Below are 23,428 nucleotides of genomic sequence, written 5' to 3'. Positions count from 1 at the left end.
TAAGGAAGATTCAAGGCACTCTGTTTACATAAATTAGTCTAATGTGGAATATTTTGATATGATATTTTTTACTTTTTGATTTGCCAGTGATATCTGCACTCCAGAACAAAGGTCCAAGAAAAAAAACCACACGCATTTACTCATCCATCCATCCACGCCTTTGTTTTATCCTTCTTTTTTGAAGATCCTTGAAGACGAAAAGGTGTTAAGATACATTTGCCATTGTATACTAAATATTTTGGACCTCAGTATGAAGTAACTTAAAGTTAGTGCCCCCTACCTGTCTCTTTACAATTCGAAGTAATTTATTTCCTTTACTAGCAAACAAGAAAATCTGGTGTTTTCAGCATGCACCAGGAACAATATGACACTTAAGTGCTCAAACGGTTTGCAGGCACGGCATTCAAGTATCACACACAAAGAGATGATAGTTTAAAAAGCAGCAGGTGTTTGAAGTACGTAGATGCTTAATATTAAATGGGTGCTGAAATCTCCCCTTTGCCTGAGCTGCTTCGAAATTGGTTCCCGTCTCTACCAGGCTCTAATACATGGAGGTGAGATGGAGGACCATGCAGCATGCTACTCGCCTATCTAGACCGCTTCTGTCTCTACCTCTTTCTGGAGACCACCTTATGGGGAGAGGCACTTTGCTCCATCATTTGCTAATCAGCCCTAGCCCTAGAAACGTACACCTGCACAGCACAATAATTTGAACAAAACCTCCAAATCTGCTTAATTCTTGCATCTCTCTCTGTGCTTCAATGACAACTGTACTATATGCTGGCTTTATTATTGGTTGCACTTCTATTAGGCATGAAGAGCAAACAATGTTGATTATATCACCAGCTTCATTCTGAACTATATATTTGTTAGTGCCTCTTGGTTAACATCTCACTCTGGTTATAGTATCCTGATTTACCACATTGGCTTTCAGTGGTAAGGGAAGTTCGAAGTGTAGGAGCGAGTGGATTTGCCAGGGCTTGCTGCTCTTATAAGATTAAATGTATGTGGTTTTCTTTTGACTGTGTCTTCTTCAAAATGTCACGTGGAAAAAAATGGTATATCCCTGGCTCTCCTACCCCCCAGTTTTAATAGAGGATTCCTTTGTGTTCCTCACATCCATTCCCTGTTTCATTGTTTCTCCCACTGTGCTATGGTTTTATTAAGTGAGTTGAACATTTGACTGGACTGACTACTAGAGAGAATTGATGACTTGATGGCTAGCATGGAATAGACAGTGAAGCACCCCTACCTATCAAATAAATCAAATCAAATTTAGACTCCTCGTCTTGTTCTCTGAATTATGCTGTGACAAGCAAACCAGGTATTTGCTACACCTCCTACATACATTGTGGATAAGCCCTTGCTCCCGTCAAGACCTTTGTTTTGTTTAATTTGCCACAAATACTTCAGACTTCTCAATTGCAAACACATTATATGGTTCTTATTATATTCTGTCACCCATATGCATGTTCCAGATTCACAGTGATACTGCCCCCTGCTTTATGGGAAAGCTGAACAACTAAAACAGTTCGAAAGACGAGAAAGGCAGAATTCCCAAGCATACATGTACACACACCAACACCTAGCAAATTGTACATAAAAAAAGTTTCTCCCAAACTCATTTTTTTCTATGTTTAGGTAAAAAATTTATCCAAGATCTGACTTTGGCACCACAAATGCACTTGCCTTCTCAACTACTGCTACTTTAAACGTACTGCTGTTCTAATGAGCTGTAGGTAAAATCTTTACAGTAAGGCTGGGAATAACCGACTAGTACGGTACCACTGGGTTTTACTTTGAATATTTCTTCTTCTGAGTCAAGCTCTTCTTTTGTTTCAGAGCCCCCATGTTCTATTACATTAAGGATTGAACTATTAGAATTTGTACTTTTTCACTTATTCTAAACACTGCCCTTACCTGACTCACCAAAGGTTATCGTTTGGGTTTTCCCTATTTTCATATGGGAAATCAATCTCTCCCTCAGTTAAGAATTGATTTTAAAAAATTGAAAAAAAGTAATTTTAATGCCTTGGTTAATGACAGCTTTCTGAACCCTCACAGATATCAAATTATTCTCCATTATCTATAGAAGCATTGCATGCCATGGACCATAAGAATCGGTATAACCGTTTCTTAAGGCCACCCAGAATCTGATAGGGTTGGCTCTAGTACAACCCACAATTAGTTAAGGTTAGTTTTTTGTAAAACCCTAATACTAGAACATGTTTCCAGGTGGCACGAGGCCTTAGTGCACTTATAGCAGTGTGAGATGATGTGCTCAGTACTGCTGATGGCGGCAGCATTGTCATATGATTTTTTTTTACCTGGTGTACCATCCCCCAGCTACTGTAACTGGGAGTTCATTTGTGAGTTGTGGGCTCAACTTTCAGGTTTTCTGTGCAGCTCCAGTTAACAAGTGGCTATTTTCAGAGCTGTGGATTGACACAGGGATGTCTACTATTGCAACTTTAGATGACACTGTCATTCAATATAATTAAAGGGTACACTATTTAAATGTTGATGATCACGTGTTTCCTTTTCATCTCACTGATCTTGTTTACACCACAGTTATTTAGTGTTCATTTTTTACCATACTATTTCTCCTTTGAGCCTCACTAATCCCGGTGTTCTTTTGGTGACTGTCACAGTCAGTTTAGCGTTCTCACACAATGGTGGCAGTGCCGGAGTATCCGCACATCCTAAAGTAGCCAAAATTGTAGTCACCAGTACAATGATAGTATACAATCTTGCACGTATCAGGTGCCCATTCATTGAGCACACTCTGCCACAAAGTGAATGAATACGGGCTGGAAAACCAGAATGGGTAACTTATACCTGATCACCAGAGCACACTGTAAAAGTCACACATACAGTCCAATAAATGTTTGATTAAAGGTAAGCAGACATGCTGATTTTTTCTAAATAGTGGTAAAAGTGAAGTCCAAAGCAATACAGCAGCCCAAATGTGACTGTATCAAGGCTGCAAATAACACATGTATAATGACATTTGATATCGAAATAAACCCATAGGACACACCTTAAAACCACAGTGTGATATATTCATAACTACTGTCAGTGGCCCACAGTGATGCTCATATGCAAATGTGTAACAGTGATCCAAGCATAATGTTAGGCTTAGGGTGATAAATCTGCAGTGAGTTATTAACATAAGAGATTGTGGTTTTCCGACACCGTACGACCGGATTTCACACGCATAGTCATTGGGCATCAAAGTCATCACAAACCTGCGCAGATCCGAGGTGCCCTGTCCGGAAATCGACACATCACTCTCTTGCATGGCAGAAAAACGACACATCGCTGACCCGAGCAGAGAAGAAAACGATGCATGGCCTCACTTGAGAGTGTCTGTGCCTGCCCTCACACAAGGCAGTCTCCAACCCCCTTGTGTGTGTCTGGGGCCTGGCCTGGGCAAAGCAGGATCTTGTGAACAACAGAGACTTTCCTTAGAAGTTTGCCTACTTCAAAGGTAGAAAGGGGTATAAGTTGTGGACCAAAACCCCACCCAGACTTTACATTTCTTCAAGATCACTTCTGGATTCAAGAGGAACCTCTGCCAAGGAGAAGAGCTGAGGAGAAGTGCTGCCCTGCCTGTGCTTTTTTGAGCTATCCTGCAGTTGCTGCTTCTGCCTGTGAAAGGTGACAAAGACTGGATTTTGTTGTTCATTCCTGCTTGAGAAGAATCTCTAAGGGCTTGGGTTGAGCTTGCCTCCTGTTTTCAAGTCTCAGGGCCATCAAAGACTTCCTCTGCCAGCACCTGGACTCTCTGCTGAGAATCTGCCTTTCCAAGTGGTGCCCTATCCAGTCCCTGGGCCCTTGAGAGGTGAAGTTGGCAGAACAAAGACTGAAATCCACCGACAGAACACCGTGCAGGGACATTTTCTATGCACCACCTGTAACACAGCTGAAAAACGACGCACCACCCGCTTCGCGGCAAAGATCGACGCTCAACCTGCATCGTGGCTGGGAGATCAATGCATCGTGGCTGGAGAAATGGCACAACACCCGCTTAACAGACTCTTGTCAGTGGCGAAATTGTCCGGCCTGAATGCATGCATAGTGCATCGTGAATGCTGATTACACTTTGCATTTTAATGTTAATTTAAGTTGAGGACCATGTAAGGTGAAGACAACACAGTGAGCTACATTTGAAGGACTGCACAGCAGGCCAGTTCTTCACCTGTGTCTCACTGGGCAATCTGGCACTAAATGTATTTCTGTCTCAAGGGCAGAACTGCAGAGCTAACAGAGAAAGAGAGGGTACTGGTCCTTCAGTCAACCATGAACACTGCCTTTCTCGGTTTACTTGAGATCATGGGGGACTGCAAGACTTGCTGTCCCCGCCTACCTGTAACAAGGTTAGAAAGGGTGTACTAGGAGAGGAATCTCACTAATCCAGCCCGGAGGAGGGCTTTGGACTCTGACCAAAGGAGGGAGAATGCAATTAGGTAAAATGTGTGATGTAGGTGAAAAAGCAGATTCGATCTACACAGACAGAACTAAAAGACCCAAAGAGCAGTAGTGGAAGAATGGTATGCTTCTCAGAAAAGATGAGGAATACTAGCTTGCATGTCTACTTAACACTTGCACGACTGAAATAAGGACTGTGAGAAATTGGGTTGTTGGTTGAAGGGGTTAGGAGTGGCCACCGTTCAAATAACAGCCAGTCAAGGCTAACCAGAAAAATTCACTAAATTAACCTATGCTTAATCCTCCGGCAGCTTGGCAGAAAAGCAGTCAAGCTTAACTTAGATGCAATGTGTAAAGTATTTATGCAAAACAGGAACAGTAATAAAGTGAGAACACAACACAAGAAAAATCCCATACCAATTTAGAGAAATAGAGTGAAATTTATTAAATTATTTGACACCAAAACAATAAAAATCCAATGTGTGAAACCGGAGTTTCGAATTTTTAAACTATTTAGTGAAATGTAGTGCCTAAAAGATCAAAGTACAAACTGTGGACATCATGTCACACAAGACTGGGTCAAAGTCTAAAAATATGGCTTTCTATTATGGAGTGCGGGTCAGATACATGAAGTGGATAGTACCTGGTCGGTGCTTACCTTTGGACACGGGAGAAATTTTCAAGAAAATGTTCCTAGAAGGTAAAGTTCAGCGGGGCAAGGCTTCAGGCCGGTGTCCGAGTAGGAGGTGGTGTTGTCAGGGAGCTGCTGGACAAAGTTGTGGTGAAGATTTCTACATTCGGACTTAGTCTCTTTTTTAGTATTTGAAAATCTCAGTGAGATGAGGCAGGAAGCTATAGCCGATGAGAGTCCCAAGACGCTGGATACCCCTTGGGCGAAGGACCACTGAACAGGATTGGCTGCTGCAGAGAAGAACATAACGGGAGCTACCGCAAAGTCATGTTGATTGGCAATGCACCTTGGGCGGATAGATGCGCAAGTTGGTCCTGGTCTTCTCTTGGTTCTCAGAGCAGTTATTAGCCCAAAATTTTCTTAGACCCAAGTTTGGGATTTTGGCTATCTGGGCACCTTAACACCACCACAACCAAGGGTCCAGGACTGGAGGGGCACCACTTGGGGGTTCCAAACTCAGGCTTGGGTCAGGCACGGGTTCAAGATGATAGGAGCCTTTTACGTCCCTGAGGCTCTGATCAAGAGTAATTATTAAACTAAGAAGGATGCTGTCTCTCCAGGGAAAGGAAAGTGGGGGAGGAGAAGCTGTTGGTCAGGGCTGGTCAACTGGATCGGGGGATCTGATTGATCAGAAGTGCATGCCCTCACACACCCAGAAGAGTGTCATGCTTCGTCATTGGGCTGATCCTTATTGGACTGGAGGCTCTTTGTCAGAGGTCTTCTGATTTGATTGGCATAATGATTATGATGAGTGCAGGTGAGGATATCGTGAATGTAGGGTGGTGCAGTGAGTAGTTAAAAATGTCTAAGGGCTACTAAAGAGGTCCCATTGACAAGTAAAAACAAATAAACACTGTCCTAAGGACTAATGACCCTAGAGAGCTTAAAATATGTGAAGTAGGGTCATCATGTTTCTTGCCATTGTGGCCCACTGGTTCTTAGGCAATTCATCAGGACCAAAGTACGTGATGCCCTCCCTACACTTGATTGAGAATAAAGGAGTGGATTAATAAACGTGCCCAATCAATATCTTTTGTCAACTATACCTGCTATGATATAGGACATCTGAAAACTGACTTGGAAGAGAAAAAGACACCTCATCAAGGGTGTCATCACTGGCAAGGTGGGTTGACACCTAACGTTAACCCCTTTGATGTGTATGACAGAATGGTTTCGGCATGCGCACCACCTCTCATCTACAGAAGACGGAACTATTCCGTCCTCATCACACAAGCCCCAATTCCATCTGCTGTTTACAGCAGATGATTTGTTTGTTTTTAAAATAGCCTCAAGGTCTGGGAAAGACCTTTCCCTACTCCTAAGGCTATTTTAAGTTTTCAGTGAAATGATGAGCAGCGCGCACGGCCGATTGGCTCATTTCACTTTCATTACCTAGGTGCCTGGCTTTCTATCTCATCCCCGAGCACCTAGGCAGACAGGAGCGGTATCATTGGAAAGGGGAGTTTCTCCCCTTTCCAATGGTACCCTTCGCAAGAGGGCGACACCCAAGCAGATATCCACCCACTAGACACCAGGGAGGGGGGGAGCGGCACCTTGGCCAAGGGCTTTAGCTCCCCCCTTAATTTTGTGTCGTAATCAGTCTTTCTGCCTTTCCTGTAGGGAAGATGGGGGCAATAGCCCCTGGTCTGTCCTCCGTTTGGGGGGCAGAAAGCCCACTAGACTCAGGGATTATTTTTTTGTTTTACTTATAGGGGTGTGGTCTGCCCAAAATTGACATGCCAGTGCCCCCAACACCCTTCCCCAGACACAAGGCCTTTCTTCCCCTCCTGGGGGCAGATGGGTTTATTACTCCCGATCTCCTCACTCCCTCCCCCCCAGGGTGGGCAGAAAGCCCACTAGACACCAGGGATTTTGTTTCATTGTATTTTTATAAAACAGGGGTAGGAGGCTGCCTATAGTGGGCATGCCAATGCTCCCACCCCACCCCCAGACAGTCTTTCTGTCTCCCCCGGGGCAGATGGGGACAGAAAGCCCATTGGACATCCGGGATTTCTTTTTTGTAATTTTTATTGGTGGAGGCTGTCTACCAACACAAAAGGGACACAGTATTTCTGCCCACGGGCGCGGGGGCAGTTACCCCATCTGCCTCCCTTCGTCCCAGTGGGGCTGAAAGCCCACTATACACCAGGGATTTCTTTTTTTGTAGCCTAGCATGGGCATAGCCATGCCCCCACCCCTCAAAAATGGGGAAAATGTCTTTCTGCTCCCCTACAGACTAACGTTTTGCACCCCTAATGCAAGCAGGAGGATATTTGATTTTGTTGGGTGTTGTTTGTACAAATTTGGCTAACTCCCAGTTTCATCCCACTTGCAATGGTGAACAGTTGCACTTTTTGGGCTTGGATAGGCTGACACCTGGAAAAACCTACCTGACCCAGACAATTCTGAAACTAGGCATCTGGAGAAGTCCAGTGAGTTGTGCTTTACATCCATCCCAGACCATTTTCTTACCCACAATACCTTGCAAACGTCAAATGTGACTAAAACCACACATTTTCCTTACATTTCTATGCCATATTCTTCTGGGAACAAAAAATAAACCAAAAATGTCCTACCACCCAGTATTCCCACTGGTCTCCCGATAAACATGATACCTTACTTGTGTGGGTGCCCAAAGCAGAGTCAGCCTAAAAACGTATTTTAAAAACCCGCCCTTTCGGACCAGCTTTGGTTTCCCCCTCAAACTGTACACATTTGTGGCCCTTCCCTGTCGCAGGTACTTGGCCCACCCACACAAGTGAGGTATCATTTTTATCCAGAGAAATTTGTGGCTCCCTTCAGATTCCAGAACTTTCCATCACAGAAATATGAGGAAAATGTGTTTTTTAGACACATTTTGAGGTTTGCAACGAATTCTGGGTAACAGAATGTGGTGGGAGCCACCCAAGTCACCCCTCCCTGGATTTTCCTAGGTGCCTAGTTTAAAAAAAAATTACATGTTTGCTAGGTTTTCCTAGCTCCTGGCTGAGCTAAGGCCTAAAAATCACAACTACCCACTTTGCAAAAAACAGGTCAGTTTTGCATGGAAAAAAATTGATGTATTCATGTTGCGTTTTGGGACGTTTCCTGTCGCGGGCACTAGGCCTATCCACACAAGTGAGGTACCATTTTAATCAGAAGACATAGGACAGTAATGGGTGGAAGGAATTTTGTGGTTCTGTGCAGATTCCAGAACTTTCCATCACAGAAATGTGAGGAAAATGTGTTTTTTAGTCAAAGTTTGAAGTTTGCAAAGGATTCTAGGTATAACAACCTAGTGAGAGCCATGCAAGCACCCCATCCTGGATTCCTCTTGGTGTCTACTTTTAAAAAATGTACAGGTTTGCTAGGTTTCCCTAAGTGCCAGCTGAGGTAGAGCCCAAAAACCACAGCTACCCACTTTGCAAAAAACTGGTCAGTTTTGCGTAGAAAAATGTGATGTATCCATGTTACGTTTTGGGCCTTTTTCTGTGTCGGGCACTTGGCCTACTCACACAAATGAGGTGCCATTTTCATCAGAAGACATAGAAGAAGGCTGGGTGGAAGGAAGTTTGAGGTTCTGTGCAGATTCCAGAACTTTCCATCACAGCAATGTGAGTAAAGTGTGTGTTTTTAGTCATAGTTTGAGGTTTGCAAGGGATTTGGGGTAAAACAACCTCGTGAGAACCACACAAGTTACCCCACCCTGGATTCCCCTAGGTGTCTAGCTTTCAAAAATGTTAAGGTTTGCTAAGTTTCCCTAGGTGCCAGGTGAGGTTGGACCCAAAAGCCACAACTACCCACTTCACAAAAAAAGGGTCAGTTTTGTGTGGAAAAATTTGATGTATCCACGTTCTGTTTTGGGCTGTTCCTGTCGCGGGCCCCAGGCCTACCCACACAACTGAGGTACCATTTTTATTTGGACACTTAAAGGAACACAGAATAGTAGAACAAGTGTTATTACCAACTATATTTCTCTGCAGTTGCACCTTCCAAATGTAAGACATTGTGTAAGAATTTTGAGAAATACACTCTAATTCACGTTACTATGGGTACCCACAAATTCAGAGATGTGCAAATATCCCTTGCTTCTAACCTCCATATCTTGTGCCAATTTCGGAAATACATTGGTTTCTTTGATACATACTTTCCACTATTTATATTTTACAATATGAATTGCTGAATACCTGGTACACAATGAAAAACCATTGGAAGGTGCAGCTCAGTTATTGGCTCTTGGTACCTCAGGTTCTTGGTGAACCTGCAAGCCCTATAAATCCCTGCAACTAGAAGCATTCAGCGGACATAACAGTATATTGCTTTCGAAAATCTGACATAGTTAGAAAGCGTTACAGATGAAAACGTAGACACAAATGACTGTTTTTGTCAACTCAATTTCAATATTCTTTTTATTTCAACTGTTACTTTCTGTAGGAAAATATTGAAGGAGCTACACAAATGACCCCTTGCTGAATTCAGAATTGTGTCTACTTTCTCAGAAATGTATAGCTTCCCGGGATCAACTATTGGTTTCACACCCATTTCTGCCACTAACTAGAAGGAGGCTGAAAGCCAGAAATAGGAAAAATGGACTATGTCCTTGTAAAATGCCAAAACTGTGTTGAAAAATGTGTTTTTCTGAATTAAGTCTGCATGTTCCTGAAAGCTGGAAAGATGGTAATTTTAGCACCACAAACCCTTTGTTGATGCCATTTGCAGGGAAAAAAACAGATGCTTTCTTCTGCAGCTCCTTTTTCCAATTTTTCCCAAAAAAACTCAAAATGTAGCTATATTTTGCCCATTTTCTCTGTCCCTCCAGGGGAATCCACAAACCTTGAGTACCTTCAGAATCCCCAGGGTGTTGGAAAAAAAGGACACAAATTAATCATGGATACCTTGTGTGGATAAAAAGTTATGGGGGCTTAAGAGTGAATTACCCCAAAAAGCCCCAAAAAAGGCTTAGCACGGGCGTGAAAGGCCTAGCAGCAAAGGAGTTAATACATATAGTATGTCTCAAATTAAATTAAAAGCATGCTGAGGGTGTGTTGTCCTGCAGTGAAGTGTGCACAAACAAAACAAATGAGCAGGCAAGTGACCACATGTGGAAACACAACATAACACCAAATCCACACAGAGGGCTTGGTACATCACAAGGTCGCATTCCCAAATGCAGGTGATAGGGCTCTTACCCTATTAGAGTGGTGTTTGCACCCCTTAGGATTGGGCAGAGGACCGCGCTTTGATGTGGAAACAAACTGGTAGACATGGATGTACCAATTAAGTGGGATCTTTTAGAAATAAGTACAGAGACAATAACATACACTGCAGGTTATGTCAGTACTTAAGTGGTCCCACACGGTAATTCACCTGTGACCTACCCTCCTCTGCCGGCCTGCAGGTAATGATGCTGCTGAGGAGAGACCACCCTATCTTATGGGCTACCTAGTGCCTACCTTAGGGGTGATGTATATGCAATAAAAGGGGAGTTATAAGCTTGGCAGCGGGGTATATTTCCAAGTTGATGTGGCAGTTCAAACCTGTGTGCAGGTTGAAATGGAAGGCCTGGGACACGTTGTAAGAGGCTGCTTAAATGGGTGGCACAATAAGTGCTGCAGGCCTACTAGTAGTATTTAATTTACGGACCCTGGGTGTATGGGATGCCACATTAGTAGGGACTTAAAAGTAAACTAAATGTGCCAATCAGGTGTAAGCCAGTTTTACAATCTTTTAGGGAGTGAGCACAAGCACCTTAGCACTGGTTAGCAGTGGTAAAGTGCACTGAGTCCTAAAGCCAGGAAAGGAAACTATTCAGCAAAAATAGGAAAGGTGAAGGCACAACGTTTGGGAGTGACCCTGCAGAGAGGGCCAGGTCCAAGAATGACTATAAATGGCTATTGTAGGAACAGGTGAGCTCCTGGTGAAGAAAATTGTAATTATCTCTGATTCACAAAATGCTTGTTGCAAACCAATATTAATCAGGGAGGGAAGATATGAATGATATAATTTGTAATACTATGAGACAACAAAAAGCATTGTGGGGTGGGTAGGCTGTCACAATGTGATAATTTCTAACAAATAGGGAGAGGGTGCAACATATACAGCAGTGGTGAAGGTGAAAGTACATATCTAATTGGCAGTAATGCCATCCTTATGAGTGCCGCTACATGTTTGCTCAGGGATCAGACTCACCACTCTCACTTTATTGCTGCATTTTGGCAGGGAGGCAGGCCAAACCTGACAAACTTTACCTGAGGAAAATGCCCATGAAACGCTGGTATAAGCGAATTGCGGTGCTCAGAGCATCAAAATCTGTATGTATGCCCAATGTAAAGGGCACAACTTTTAATAGATAATAATGACTGCACCGGGTGCATTGGATTTTAAAAGGTTTGATAATTATTGCTTCTCCAGTTGACGACTCAAAAGAAAGCCCTAAGGAGCAAAACTATGGCTCCAACAAATCTGGGAGAGGGATGAAAAGAAAAGGGAAGATAATCTAGCAAAAGAAGTGAGAGCAGGGTCAAAAGAGATGAACGTGGATCTAAAGTTGGGCTGAGGAGAAGGGGAGCAATTATTGAACAGACTCAGAATGTGGTAAAGAGGACTGAATAACTGGATGCACAAAATAGGGAAACACTACAGTAGAACGTGTGAAGGATGTAGCATAGATGAGACAGTGGAGCACTATTGACTATTATGCAAAAGTTAGCAGAAACAAAGATAGCTCATGAAGGCATTAGGTGTAGTGCGTTTGAGGATGCTAATTATGCAGGAAATATTAGCTTTCAGAATAGGGAAAGAGATCAGACAATAGATATGATCTTGCAGTATGTACTGAGGGTTATTTAAGTAATGGACAGATGAGTTTAGATGAGATGAAGCCAGAGTTTTCTCCTGGAGTAAATATTGGCATACTGATCCTGATCGATCTGTTCACTGATTTGAACCCTAGTGCACATGTCACATGGTTGTAAAATGGCGACTGACATGAGTGTTACCACGAGCTCCAGTTTATTTTTCCTGTTGTCGTCCATTTCACAAGTCACTGAGTTGGACTTTCACTCTTCTTGTTGTCTGCAGAGCCTCAGTTATGTTCGAGACTAACATACTGATGGCAAAAATGTACAACTTAAAATAATGAAACTTTTTGAAAGTTTCATACGGAGACGAGGATTAAGAGCCGGGGCAATTCAAGGAAAGACACAACCTCCCCAGCTTCTGGAGTCACTTCGCCCTAACGATAGCTTGTCCATTTCAAAACAGTTGCCACTGCAACCTCTGACAAGCCTGATCTGAGTCCATTTATCTCATTTTGGCCCTAGTCTGTTACGAAAGGCAGCTGTCGAGATTCACCTTTTAACCAACAGTAGAAGAAGATACCAGTGGAGGCCAGGCAACACATCCTTCCATCTTGTTTCCAGCATCTGAACCCTAGTCACACGACTACAGCTTCCCTTCTCCTTCCTTAAGCATATGTAAAGTGGAATTACAACTGTGTGTCTCCTGACAGGGTCAAAAGCAGTCACCTTTGGGTGTTTAAACAAGGCTGAATTCCCCCTGTATGCCACTTCTATGTCCTAAGGGGCATCCCATGTAACCCCATTACCATATCCATAATTACGTTTGGTTATTCCTTCCTGGCTCAGATGTTTATAGTCACTTATTTCTATTGCACCTTTGTTATTCAGACATAGACCACTGGTGTCTGTTGTGAATACCTTGAAAGGACATGTGTTCACTAATTCAGATTTTCCCTATCCTTTTCAACAAAGAGTTCCACTTCCTTCTTTAGCCTTACAGTTTCACCACTGGTTGTATTACAACTAGATCTGTGGACAAATCTATATAACTTTGTTGTATTTTATGTTGAGTTTTCTTGCAGTATATAATGAGCATTTACTAACTTTAGCACCAACATTAGGCATGTAATGGGCATGTTATAGTGTTTATAAATAATTATGCCTTCTTACATCTCCTTATGCACATGATTTTATCATCCTTTAAACTGGGGTAATAGATTAAATCTCATAATTATCCATGTAATATTCACCTTAAAATAAACCCTTACATCTTAGATCTCTAAAGATTCCTAAAACAATTTGGGCGGAGTGGTATCCCTGGGTGGGAAACTGAGCCACCTAACCATAACTGGTTAGGTGTTCCAGCACCTGGATTTCACAGGCACTAGAACACTAGCCCCAATTTTAGTGGCTGAAAAAACTGTCATTTAACATCAGTGGCATCGCCAAACTTATCTTCACCTGCCCACTGCTGCTCACATCCCAACCCACTCATCCCACTCCCGTTTACCACTTGCTCAAAAGAGGTGGTAAACTGGATATGTAATCTATTTAGAATTAGGGATTCCATGCATAATCTGACCTGGAAAAACAGTGGTGCACAGTCATTCCGTGGGATTAACTCATAGTAGCCAGATTGGTGTGTGTAGCTACTAGCCGGAAGCATTTCCTGCCACGGAGTATCCCTCCTCCAAAAAACACATTGCTCATAATCTAGGGTAAATGTGGCTGTTCCTAAAAAAAAGATCCACAGTAGTGTTCTCTCATGATAATTAACAGGAGATAAATAGTTTACTTTACCTTGGGATCTCTTAGTGCTTTCCCAAGATGATAAATACGACTGCCTTTACTGAAAGTATACAGACTGCGAGCTGAAATGCAAACAGGCAGCCATACAGAATTGTTGGTTTTATAGCATTTTTGTTTTGTGTGAGTTAAAATTGTAATTTTCTTTTTCAGTGCTAAGAATGATCTGGTGCCTCCATTACCCGTGACGCGCGCCTCCGATGGACAGGGTTCAGGTGGTCCTGCTTCACAGCAGGTCAGTATGACTCATGAAAATAACTCCTGCACTTCTCATGTACTTACTTAATAATGCGGATTGTTGAGCACAGCCTTGTACTTTCAAGCTGGTGGTACTGTCGATGAACCTTATCACGAAAACTTTACAATGGTGAACAAAAACAGGGACATCCATTTGCACCATCTTTGAAGCGTTTGTGATACTAAGCGAAGCAAACAGATACTTCTCCAGCTCACGTGACAGAATGATGTGTGCACCAGGTCAAACATTGAGAAAATGGAGCTGGAGGGGCCTGCTGCACATAAGGATACATTAGGGAAAAGGGATTTGTACAAGCTAAGCAGCAAACAGTTTGACCTTGACCTTGACCAAGAGCCATAGGCTGGGGGTTTAGGGCCACTGAGGTGTGGTTGAATTCCTTCAAGCTGGAACATTCTGCCTCCTGTTCCTGAGGACACTGTAATTGTTGCAGATGTTTTTGGTAGGCTTGTAGGATATTATGTTGTAGAGTGTTGCTTGTGGCAACGACTAGTGGGTACCTGCTTCTTTAGCGGTGCCCAACTCCTGTGTCAAGAACCAACAACACTGGGCACCTCTGCCGTCGCTCCTAGTGTCTCAGAATGTGGTATTGTCTACGACGAAGTAGCAGCAAGATGTGCCCTTTGGCATGGCCCTGCAGCCTGGGCTCCATCATCGATACGTACAACGCGCAGTCACGTCCAGAGGGCACTAGCCCCAAAGCATGGGCTTTGCTGTGCCCCCAGTACTGACTGCTCTATACCCACAGGCAACATCTTTGTCAGTCCTGCTTATCAGTGTTTCTGTCACAGAATTTGTGATGTAAATGTATTTTTACAACTTCCCTAACCACCCCCTCCCATTATCAATCTACACAGTTTCCCAAGATCGAAGTTAGGTGGACACATTTTGTTTTGGGAATATTTCATGCAGATTTGTCTCACAAAGCCAAAGCATAAGCAATCTAAAAAAGATGTTTCTATTAGTGCAAACAATAACTGCCTATACCGGCACAAGTTGATGCTGAAAAGTAATCACCGCCCTGCACACAGTTCACGTTGGCACCGGTGTAGAGCACCTTTCACCATTGTCCAAAGGCCCATGTTTTTTTCAGAATGGCGTAAGCAGAATTCACACAAATCCACAGGCATCATATGCCATTACAAACTAGTGAATGGATTACAAATATCTATCACTTTACAGCTAATTAGATCCCAGGTCTGTTCATAAAATTATAAAATGTGTAGACATCTATGGAGTTAAGCTGCTTTCCTTGGCAAATAGCTATAAAGTGAGATTAAAGTACTAGGTGATTTACACCAAATTAAAAAAACACAGGAAAAATGGCCTCTGTGTGTATGTTATAGTTAGTGTGATTATGTATAACGGTTTGTTTCTGTAGCTCATTCCAAAACTACATATGGGGATTAAAAAAAAAGAAATTAAGAGTCAGCTTTCCCACCGCCTTAACCATTCTGTACAAAATATTCAAGGACTGAACAGTTGTGAAAAACGTTTTTTTTTTATGTTTCATGCATTTTGGTCCAATTTCACCAAATGTATTAGAAAACTAATATTGCCTTTGCTATGTACTAACTGATGCAGTCGTCATCACAGAATGGCTACCACTGCCTCTGTAACATGGAGGAGGAGGGCCGGCGTTTATGCCATGAGTATTTCCTTCAGGCAGGACAGGAGTAGGAAAGGAGCTGTGGCATCAGGGCCCTTTTTTAATCGTAAATCTGTTCCCCTGACACTTGGATAAACTGAAGTGAGGAAGGAAAAGCGAGAGTGCATGTTTTTCTATGGACATCTCTGTAAGTGGAGACTACTAGTTTGCAGATCGCTGCATGGCCGACGAGAGAACAAAGCCGGTCAGGAAATCGGTTGTGCTACTGAATATCGACACCAGCAGTATCGGGAGACAAGAATATTGAAGACGGAATATCGAAAGGGAAGTGCATAGAGGAAAGAATAGATTTACTACTCCTAACTCCACATCTTCGCCCCTTGGAGGTGTATGTGCTGCGTAGATGCATATTTGTGGATCTGGGTATAGAAAATCTGGACTCACTTACAAGTCGATATTTTTATATATATTTTGCCTACAGTATTCTCCCGCACCGATATTGTTGGTTCAACTTCAGGGTGCATACCGAGAAACACAAATCTGATGTTTCATCTAAACTTTGGATCCAAATTATTTCACAAGTGTCCGGAATCTGAGTTACACCGAAGCTGTCTTCTTGTCCGAGATTGCCGCGAGGCCATCTAGCAGTTTTTGTGCTTAAGAAAAAAAATCTTAGGAGAGTTCTAATTTAAAATGCAGTTTATGGGATTGAATCTATAATTTATACCTCAGTTCCGTAAGGTGCACAAATGTGTAAAGGATCAATATGTGGTGCATGTATACCTTTGTAGAAATTCACCAGGTGGGGGGCAATAATACTTGTGAGTGGAGCAAGCATGCACGTCTATGTATATATGTTGTATTCAGTCAGTATAAACACATAATAACTTAGTTATTATTCTGGGGCTGAAATGCTGCAACCACTGAAGTGCACACTAGGTCCAGGTCCCAACTGTGTGCACTACCTTCAGTACCCTCGCTCAATACTTAATTTGTAAAATAATGAGTACCGATGCCCAAAGCTCTACTCCAGTGATGTTATAAAAATTTGGCATGCCAAATAACAGGGCTGTGTGGTGTTGAATTTACCTGAGGCCTAGTGGCATAACATAGGTCCCCCCAGCCCCCGTGATGCGCAGTAACCTGGGGTGAGAATTCCTGACTGAGTCTGGAGGGTCCCCCCCTCATGTAGTTTGCAAGGGGGCCCCCTCAGGTTTTGTTACGCTACTGCTCATGCCTCTTTAATTCACCATCAGACACTCCCCTGCCCCTTTATCTCACCCTTGCAGGTCCCTGCTTTCTCTGTTTTTGCCCCTTTTTCAGTCTTTTATTTCCCACTGTGTGTTTTTTGCCCTCTTGCTCGTGGTCAATATCTGATGAGGAAACATAAGTGGCAGTCCCCGAAAATGAGCGCTGGTGGCCTCCGCCGGAAACCACCATCTCAAATTAGGCACTGTGACTCCCTCATGTAACGGGTACCCTGATCCAACAGTGTAACTTACTATTATGCCACTCATTAAGACACACTAAATGGAGACAGTAACAGAACCACAAATACACAACTGATTATAGAGCATCTCTGGCAGTCGGAGTGCTTAGAAAATGTAAGGGAACTATGATCCTGAGCGCAGTTCCTTACCAGCCATGCAGTTTCTCCCTTGTCACCATGAACCCAGGGGTGTAACGCAAAATGATGCCCCCTCTCCTGCAGAATGTGAAGAGAGGCCCCCTAGTCTCCCATATCTTGCAGATATTGATTGTTTTGGGCCTAATGCCCCCTCCCCCCAAAAAGCTTGCCCGCACCCCACAATAGGGAGATTCATTATGACTCAGCACGAACCTTCAGATTAACATATTAATGACAACCCTATACCACTCCTGGCTAGCTTCAGATTTGCTGATTGACCCATTGTGCTTTCAAAAAGTAGGCATTCTGTGGATAAGGAGAATCTATTTCTTCTTCAGCTGTCACAGTTCATGGGACTCAACTCTCCGTCCCTGTCTGCGTCAGGCAACTGAATATCAGCAGTAATCGTTCAAGAATGGTTGTTGGTTAGTAAGGCATAGTGGAACTTGAGATGTTGTTTCCGATAGTTCCTGTCCATTTCAACCTGTCTGAAATAGCGTTCTTGAAACTAAGGGGCATATTTACAAGCCCCATGCGCCACCATAGTGTAATCTTTTCTGCTGCGCCATATTTGCACAGTAGCGCAACGCTTGCATCGCATCACTTTGCGACCCCTTGCACCACATTATGCCTGCGTCAGGCATAATGTATGCAAGTGGGAACGCTCTGGCGCAGGGAGGCCCGAACAAATAGCGCAGTGAAATTTACAACATTTCACTTAGCCATTTTTACATCATTTTTATGACACAGCCACTATATTAAGGGGGCCTCCCTGTGCTATGCTGCAGTAGCATCAACATTTTTGACGCTAGTGTAGCAAAGTGCCACAATAACGTCAAAAATGGTGCCGCTATTGTGCTAACAACCGTCATTGTGCGCCACATTGTAAATGCACTGCAACCACGGTGTCGTTAAGTGCCAGTAGGGGAAGCGCAAGAAAAGTTATATATGCACCACTTTCTTGTAAATATGACCACAAGGGCCATATTTACGACCCTGGTTATGTTGCTCTTGCAACACGTAACGTGCTGGAAGAGTGACGCAACTCCTACACGGTAGTGGCTTTGTAAATCTGGAGTAATGCAATGCAGCAAAAATCACTGTGTTGCGTTACTCTGCCCTGGGAAGGTGTTCCATGGGCATTGCGTGGGTTTTCCCATATAACTCCCATAGACTTTCACACATTCACAGACTTAGGAAAAAGTAGTAAACCTGGGAATGTGCCAAAATGCTATGTCTTCCCATGGGAGACGCAACGAGGAGAAATATCGTTATTTCTCCTCGTTACTTCCTCTTTCTACGTGTGCAGCCCACATGAAAAGAAGAATGTGTCTCTCTGGATTGTTTTTGTTCAGGAAGATGTCCCTTCCTGCTTAAAAACAATCCTGCATGCAACGAAGGCGTTGGCGCTAGGCTGCCAAAAGGGCGCCAGCGCAAAGGAATGCGCGGGAATGTGCAGTATTCTTTTAAATACCTCACATACCTGCTCTTTCCCTGTGATGCAGTGCGGCGCAGCTAGGTGACTTGCTGCGCGTCACTTCTCTTTAAATATGGCCCTGTGATTGAAAGACCCCTCCGGCTTTGCGAGGCCTCAGTGCATACATGCCACCAGAGCAGACGGGATTCACCCGGTTTTGTCAGTCAAAAATGGCATTAGTTTACCTTCCTCCCCCGAAAATCGCCTTCACTTCAATACGTCAGTGGGTAAAATATATCTCTCCGATTAGGTTTATAAAATCTCCCTGTTTGCTCTCCAGTTGGCTTGTCTGGCGAGAATAGTAGACTGCACGCTATATAATTCATTCTTTTATAAGTTAGTAGTGAATATTTAGCCAAGAGTACATTTTTCATAAAGTGCCCAATTGCTCCACCTAGTGGTTAGTATCGACTTATTCCTCACATTCAAAATCCAGATTTTCAGTTTCACTTGTTTTTCTTTTCAGAGGAGAAATGGATCCAAAGACAGCCTGTCGGACGGAAAGTCTCCAGTGTCCACGAGCAGCCTAGATGGAAAGCACAATGTGAAGACAATAAAAACTGTACAGGTGATGCGGTTGAAAACAGAGATAGGATGTTAGCGTCCGCACTATATTGACTTGAGAACAGTGACGGATGCTCGAGACGCGCTCTTTGAAACTTGGCGGGAATGGAGCAGTTTGACCAGTCACCTCTGTTTTGGACACAAACCGCCTGCTTGACAGGTCAGGCTTGCATCTCTGGCGTCTGAGAGGATCAACCCCCTGCTCAATTTGCTCAATCGTTTGCTCAATTCAGAAGAATTTAAAGACTCTCGAGTGCACAAACGCTACCTTCAAAACTGCTGGACGGACTAACAGGTGTTTGCATGTGACGTAAGCCAATTTTTGAACCCTGCACTGTTAGAAAAAGAGCACTGTTTGTCTTTTACAACGGTAATGGCCGCGGATCGTGTTGACAGATTCATTGTTCTCGTTTTAAAGAAGTGGGAGTCCCGCTATCACGCCTATCTGGAAATTCTACTTAGTTTTCTTAGGTCATCAGATTGGTAGTTTTCATTTCCTGTCCCTTAAGTGAAACGTTATCCTTCGAACTGGAATATATTTTATATGTTTATCTCGCTAATTTTTTATTTTAATTTTGCAGTATTATACGTTCAATGCAACGAAGTATTTAAAACGACATTAAATCCAACAATGCTGATAATTTACCAATGGTTGCTTCTTGCTTTTTATTGTAATATATTTGATGTGGAATCCAGTGAGTTTTTACTGTTCTGATTATTTCTCCGCGTTTCTCTTGTGTCATAAATGCTCAAATAAGGGTGCAGCACTTTCAGAGTTTATCGCTCGGATTGGCGCATTCACTGGGGTTTTACTGGTACATTTTTCAGTACAACTGTTATTCCCAATTCATGTAATCAAACCCTTAACTAAATAATGTATCGGGCGTCTTGCAACTTTGTGCGAAGGACATGTTTGAATTCAGGCCTATTTTGTTATGTTATTATGTTATATGTGTAGTTATTTTATGTTATATTTTTATGGTCTTATGGGAACCGCCAAAAGACCGTACCGCGGTCAAATGACCGCGACGGTCATTCTGACTTTCCCGCTGGGCCGGCGGGCGACCGCCAGAAGGCCGCCCGCCGGCCCAGCGGGAAAGCCCCTTCAACAATGAAGCCGGCTCCGAATGGAGCCGGCGGAGTTGAAGGGGTGCGACGGGTGCAGTGGCACCCGTCGCGATTTTCAGTGTCTGCAGAGCAGACACTGAAAACCTTTATGGGGCCCTGTTAGGGGGCCCCTGCACTGCCCATGCCAGTGGCATGGGCAGTGCAGGGGCCCCACAACACCCGTTCCCGCCATCCTGTTCCTGGCTGTAAGAACCGCCAGGAAGAGGATGGCGGGAAGGGGGTTGGAATCCCCATGGCGGCGCTGCAAGCAGCGCCGCCACGGAGGATTCCCTGGGCCAGGGGAAAACCGGTGGGAAACCGCCGGTTCCCCTTTTCTGACCGCAGCAGAATGGCCCAGGAAGCACCGCCAGCCTGTTGGCGGTGCTTCCGCGGTCGTTGGCCCTGGCGGTCAGTGACCGCCAGGATCAGAATGACCCCCCTAAGCAATTTGAAGCGAGCATTCCTTGTCACTGAGGGAATGTGTTTAGTGATTCTGACCCACATCTGTTCGTCTATGGTTGTCCCCAGTTCCGTCTGCCATGTCTGTCAGAGTTTATCAAAAGGAGTGGAGACACATCTTTATGCAAGGCCCTGTAAATGGCTGATATCGTGCCTCTCTCCCCTCCCTGTGAGCAGATAATTTGGCAGCCCTCATGTGTAATCGGCTCATGAGAACCTAATTTCCATGATCTCTGTATGATCCTAATCATTGCATTGGGTAAGAGAAACATTCCTGGGGGGACACCAAATCGCTCCCTGATCTCTGCAAAAGTGGACAATTCTCCATTGTGAAACAGGTATCCAAGCACTGTAATATTGTATGTAGCTAATTTCTTGATCCCTGCTAGTGCCCACCCCCCCGGCAGGTGCATCAAACCTATTGGTATTTCCGGTGCATATGGGAATGCTGTTCGTGTGTGCCGCAGGCCATGTTCCCAACATACCCGCACAGTGTGTAATGCTAGTGGGAGCTGAACCCATCTCCCTCTCGGTTTCAGTAGCACATTCAGGAGGGCGTGCAGTGATCCACTTGGGCTATGTAGTTTGTCCCGTTCTAATTGTTCTTCATGTAGAGATCTTGCTAACTACTGCAGTTGACCTGCCCAATAATAGATCTCCATATTCGGTGCAGCTAGTCCCCCCTCTGTTGTAGCTCTCTGAAGGGTGCCTAATGCCAGTCTGTGCCTTTCTGATCCCCACACAAAACTAGTTATCAATGTGCTAATGTCTTTGAACACCGACTTAGGGACAACCAGTGGGAGAGTAGAAAAATAGTATAACAATCTGGGCACCATTACCATTTTTATCAGTGCCACTCTCCCTGTGACCGACAGTGGAAGCGTTCCCCAAAATTGCATGTCGCTTCTCAATTTTCTTATTGCCCAGTGTATATTCCCTTTTAGCAAGTTTTTAGATTTATAGTAGATGTTGACCTCCAGATAGCGGAATGTAGTAGGGGTCCAATTAAGCCCTCGAGTGTCACAAATTCTCGGGGCTCCTTCCACCAGGGGGAAAATGGAGGATTTCTGCCAAATGATCCCTAAACCTGATGCTCCTCCAAAGCGCTCTAACATAGTCATCGCTCCTGGAAGACCAGTGTCTATGTCCCGCAAGAAAATCAGCATGTCGTCCGCATATAACGCTATGTGATGTTCTTGCGTTCCCACCCGGAGCCCTTCAAAATAAATTCCCGATCTTGCTATTCGGGCAAGTGGTTCCACCGCAATAGCAAAGAGCAAGGGCGAAAGGGGGCAGCCCTGTCTAGTGCCCCTGCCAATTTGGTATGGTCCTGAAATAGTCCTGCCTGTACGTACTCGTGCTGTGGGATTCGTATATAACAACTTCGTCCAACGGATAAAGTCTTGCCCTAACCCCAGTCTCAACATTACCTGCTCCAAGAAATCCCATCTAAGGCTATCAAAGGCCTTTTCAATATCCACTGCTACAATTGCCGCCTTCTGTAAGGCTGGGGATGTAGAGTGTAGGATCAAGACCAGTCGACGTATGTTCTGTACAGTACTACGCTGGGGGACATACCCAGATTGGTCTTTGTGGATTAGTGTCGTCATATGGGGCAGGAGTCGGGCAGCTAGTTTTCAGCCCAATATTTTATGGTCCATGTTAAGCATGGGTAAGGGGCGAAATGAGCGCACATCCTCAGCCGGTCTGCCAGGTTTCAGGAGTGGAATCATTACGGCCTCATTCGTGGATTGAGGCAGTGATCCCCTCTCTATCGCTTCGGCATAGAGGGTGCATAAAAGTGGGGACAGCCGCTCTATGTATACACTATAAAACTCCACAGGGAGTCCATCAGCTCCCGGTACCCTACCTCTTGCCATATTTTTCACTGCAGCTTTAATTTCTGCAGTCGTAATTGGTTCCGCCAAGGCCAGTTTGTCTTCCTCCCTCAGCTGTGGGAGGCGGAGGTCATCTAGATCTTTTAATTGGGCGGAACTCAGAGCCTCCCCTGGTGGGGCATATAATTGAGAGTAATAGCTAGTAAACCTGGTGTTTACATCATTCTGCTAAAAAAATTGGCAACCTGCATCGTCTGCAATCTCCAGTATCAAGGTCTGAGGCCTCTTAGGAGTCGCAAGCCATGCCAACAGTGATCCTGCCTTATCTCCTTCTGCGTGTTGCCTAGATATGTATTTTTTGTAATCAAAACGGCTCAACTGTTCTTGCGCCGTTGCAATTTTTTCTTTGATATCCTTAAGAAGGGGGGCTAGACCTGGGCTATTGGGTCTGCGACGTTCCACGTCTCTAAGGGAGTTTTCATATCTTTGAATCTCCTGTTCTAGGGATCTACGAACGCCTATGTTTTCAGCTATACACTTACCCCTAATGACCGTTTTGAATGTCTCCCATTCAATCGCTCTGGAGGACGCCGTTCCAGTGTTATAATCAAAGAAGTCTTTTATGGCAGCCGATATAGAAAGTTTAAATGCTTCGTCTTCAAGCATGTCTGCCCTAAGACGCCAATTTGGTATGCGTGGCTTCTCTCTGTGCCATGTTAGAGATAAGAGGGGATTATGATCTGAAATTGTGCGACATAGATACGCCGCCGTTTCCACTACACTC

At 44.1% G+C, this 23,428-nt stretch overlaps 1 protein-coding gene across 2 annotated transcripts in view; it reads left to right on the top strand.

Moving 5' to 3' along the window:
- EPB41L4A (erythrocyte membrane protein band 4.1 like 4A) overlaps positions 1-19,885 on the top strand; it is a 624,815-nt gene extending 604,930 nt beyond the window's left edge. For both annotated transcript variants that reach the window (XM_069226476.1, XM_069226475.1), the window contains 2 exons: positions 13,861-13,942; positions 19,143-19,885. In XM_069226476.1, the coding sequence (XP_069082577.1) occupies positions 13,861-13,942; positions 19,143-19,277 (217 nt within the window). In that variant the 3' untranslated portion in view covers positions 19,278-19,885. The remainder of the gene's footprint in view (positions 1-13,860; positions 13,943-19,142) is intronic.
- The last annotated feature ends 3,543 nt before the right edge of the window (positions 19,886-23,428 follow it).

This window comes from Pleurodeles waltl, chromosome 1_1, assembly GCF_031143425.1.
Source record: "Pleurodeles waltl isolate 20211129_DDA chromosome 1_1, aPleWal1.hap1.20221129, whole genome shotgun sequence".
Classification (NCBI taxonomy): domain Eukaryota; kingdom Metazoa; phylum Chordata; class Amphibia; order Caudata; family Salamandridae; genus Pleurodeles; species Pleurodeles waltl.
This window is presented reverse-complemented; position numbering and strand designations above follow the sequence as displayed.